Raw genomic sequence first — 3,698 nt, forward strand, 5'->3', positions numbered from 1 at the left:
TTCCTGTCTGTCTTGTGCCCTCTCTAGAGTGATGTACCGCAACGGCGCCGAAGATGCTTGGACTTGGCGCATGTTCTCTCAGCGCTCACACGCTCTCCGAGGCCAGCTCTTTCACGGCCAGTGGCGTTGCCGAGCTGGACTCCGACTCCCAGAGATATGTCCTGGCCCTTCCAGAGGAAGAGACATGGCGCAAGCACCAGCTTGGCCTGATGCAAGCCACCCAGTCCTGCAGCCTGCTGGAGCCCGAGGCCTTGGGGGACGCTCTGGTCTCACGCACGGCCAGCTTTGACATCCTCTATGAGCCAGGGTCCCGGGAGGGGGAGGCCAGCTTGGGCTTTGAGGGGAGCAGTACTTTTGACCTGGGACTGAGCCAGTACATCCCGGTGAGCCCAGACGTGATTAAGCGCCGGAGGGGCGGGCTGATTGAACAGCGGGACATCATCAAGGCGCACGAGGCTCACAAGATGCAAAGCACGCCGCAAGCGAGGCGGAAGGAGTGGGAGTAAGTACCCAGCAGGCCCTGTGGTGGCTGCACAAGGTAGCTCTAGATAAGAGAAGATGTTACTTCTCACTGCTCATGGGTGATTGGAGCTCAGACCCCTGACTCCAGTGGCCAGCGGGAGCTCACAAGGGTTCTGGAGGCAGCATGTTCAGCCTTGCGGGGAGGAAAAGCCTTACACAATTGCCCTCCCTCAATGACGCCAAAAGGGAGCCATCATCAGCCAGAAAGATAGGTCAACCCATTGCGCAGGCCCTTTGGGAGACAGAGAGGAAGAGCTCGCGGGATCATGGAGGCCTTGTCTGCTAAACTACCAATGCCTTCCCGTGCCCCACCCAGCCTGCTCTCCCCTCCTGCAGGGAGTGATTCTAAAATAGAATGAAAAAATCCCTGTCTGGGGTCTTTTCTCTCCCGTTTCCCCTGGGAATGGGCCAGATCCTTAACCAGCTTTTTGAACCCAGGACATGGATTCCAACCTCCCTTTGTGTTGCCAAACAGTTTTGCTCACCGTTAGTTGCCATCCTTTCTTTGGTCCCTTCTCTGTGTCCTCCCCACCATTACTGCATTCAGTGCTCTCCCGGCTTCATGGCTGTTACCCTTGGCTCTACACTGACGGTGGGAATTTCTGGACATGTTGTTCTAAGGGCCTGGATTCCTTGTGCTTTGATGGGAGGAGGTTGGTATGTGTGCCATAGTGGACTGCACCATATTAGGGAGTTCAGTACTCATCAGTCAAGGCCAAACAGAATTCACCCCTCTCCCGCTCCTGCCTGCTCTTGTCTCTGGGTTGTAACAAAGTGTCTGACTGTAACTACACTAGAGTGCCAGGAAAAAGCTCTCTACAGATTACCTTGGTGTAGCGAAGTGAGACTCTCTGGTGCAGCGCCTCCTTCTGGTCATCTTGGGAATTAGCTCAATTCCAGCCCAGAGCACCCTCTGCAGGCCGGTGGCTCACCTGCCTCAGGCCCCATGCCCCACCTGGACCCCGGTGCCCTTTACCTCAGGGTTCTGCCTCAGCAGTACTCCACAGTCTGGGTCTCCCCTCCCAGGGGAACCCCCAACCCTCTATCCCCACCTTGCCTCAGTGGCTACTGCCAGTCATCATCTAGCCTCTTCTCACTGGGGCAAACTACAGTCCATAATGGCCACTCATCATTGGCAAGGGGGTTGGACCAACTGCATCTGCCTAACCCCAGGCTGCACCTCTGTAGCCCCAGTACCTCTCTAGACCTTCATCAAAGCCTGTAACCTCGGGGGTTACCAGGCTGGAATTCCCCAGCTCCTCTTACCTTTCCCCAGCACTGCTCTACTCCCAGTACCCTGAGCTCTGAAGCAGCCAGATCCTTCTCTTTCCAATGCTAGAGAGAGAGATTCTTTAGCTCCTGGCTCACAGCCCTCTTATCAGGGCCAGCTGGGCCCTGATTGAGCTGGCCACACCTGTGGCTGCTTTCCCAATCAGCCTAGCTTGGATGCTTTTAACTCCTGTTCTGCGGGAGTGAGGCAGCTGCCCCCTTACACTTGGTTTCCTTGGTGATGGGTATTTAGTTGTACTATGTAGGGGGGAAACCCTACTGGCATAAAATCCCTGGTGTAAGTTTGATCTCTAGACACAGTCTCCAGGGGCACAGGGCACTATCTAACCTAGTGATGCTGAAGGCACCAGAAGCTCTAAGGCCAACCCTGAAAGGGTATGATTGTCTGGTAGGACAGACACAGGGAAGGAGCTAATATCTCTGGAACTGGGGACCTGAAAATGATGCTGCAGGCAGTGAGTTGGGGCAATGTGACCCTTCACCAAACAAGCAGATGCAGTTTCCAGGTGAGCCTCGTTGCATCCTGGAAGTGATTTATTTTAAATGCTGATTGTCTAGCTTCAAGCTTTATTGCTTATGTAAATGCCATGCAGCTTAAGTGTGTAGGTTATTAACTTGTCAACCACATCTTCCTTATGGGGATTTTAGTCCCCATCCCACCCCGGTAGACTCATGCCAATAGGATTCTGTTTGCCAGCACTCATGCCTTGCCTGTTATCACATGTAGCGTTTATTCTGGACTTCGAGCTCCTTTGAATTAAAATGGGGCTGTAATGAGAAAAGGGATTGTAACTACAAGTGATGCCGTAGTGGCCCACACTTACTGTCCTATGGAATGGGGTCAGTTTGCACATCCAAAGATAGCCTTTCTAATGGCCAGGTCATCACTGCAGAAATGGTACCTTGTGTTTGATACTACACCTGGAATCTCCACCTCTGTGGCCTGGGGCAAGTCTCTAACTTCTGTAAAATGGGGTAATAGTTACTCACCTCATATGGGTGTTGAGGGATAATTGGTCAGTGTTTGCACAGAGCTTTGGAAAGGAAAAGTGCAATATACATACTGAGCTGTTATAAATGCCTCACCCTGTCCACCCTCTGTGTATACCCACTCTAACCACTAGGCATTAGATGCATAACATCTCTGCAGGACATTTCTAAGGTACGGCGTTGCTAAAACTCTCATCGTCTTGATGACTGCAGTGTCCTCTTCTCTGGCCTGGACAAATGCAGTCTTGCCCTGCACATATCCAAGATCATTTTCCTAGCGTGTTGCTTTAACCATATCTTTGCATCCCTCCACGGGCTCCCCTTTCTCCACAGCATCGAATATAAGCTACTTGTCTTCACTTTCAGGACCCTTTACGGCTTATCCCCATCCTATCTTTCATATGCATCAGGTCCGTAATGCGCTTCATCGTCCATTTGTTACATTTTCAAACAAGCACCGTGGTCCTTTTTCCCATGCTGCCCCTGGTGCTTGGGAGGCGCTCCCTGTAAATGTCTGCACCAGGGGCTGTGGAGTGCCATTGGAAGTGTGTGTGGGGGGGAGGGGGGGCATGAATTTCCCTGCACCTCCCCTATCCTTCTCTTCTCCTCTGACTGTGGGCTCTGGGGCCCAGGATTACAGCAGCTGCCAAGGCCAGGGGAGAGTAGTATCAGGCAAGACCTGGCTTGCTTGGGGAGCGGGGTGATACGTACCTCCCTGTTGTAGCTCCAGGGCCATGGGCATGTGCTTCCAGCATGCAGCCCAGCTGGCAGTGGGGGAGACCTGGCACGGTGTAGATCCGAGTGCCAGTTCTGGTGGCAGCTCAGGTGGGGCCCAGCTTCTGGGACTGGGCTGGAGGCAGATTCCTCCACTGATATTCTCTGCTCCGCTCCCAGCC

At 53.3% G+C, this 3,698-nt stretch overlaps 1 protein-coding gene across 1 annotated transcript in view; it reads left to right on the forward strand.

Annotated features, from left to right (window-relative positions):
- The first annotated feature begins 209 nt into the window (after positions 1–209).
- The window catches only part of LOC113407323 (voltage-dependent R-type calcium channel subunit alpha-1E-like), a 258,992-nt gene continuing 255,503 nt past the window's right edge, over positions 210–3,698 (forward strand). Inside the window, exon 1 of the mRNA XM_026655712.1 lies at positions 210–502. Coding sequence (XP_026511497.1) covers positions 210–502 — 293 coding nt within the window. The remainder of the gene's footprint in view (positions 503–3,698) is intronic.

This window comes from Terrapene carolina, unplaced genomic scaffold (assembly GCF_002925995.2).
Source record: "Terrapene carolina triunguis isolate 2854851 unplaced genomic scaffold, T_m_triunguis-2.0 Scaffold210, whole genome shotgun sequence".
Taxonomy (NCBI): Eukaryota; Metazoa; Chordata; order Testudines; family Emydidae; genus Terrapene; species Terrapene triunguis.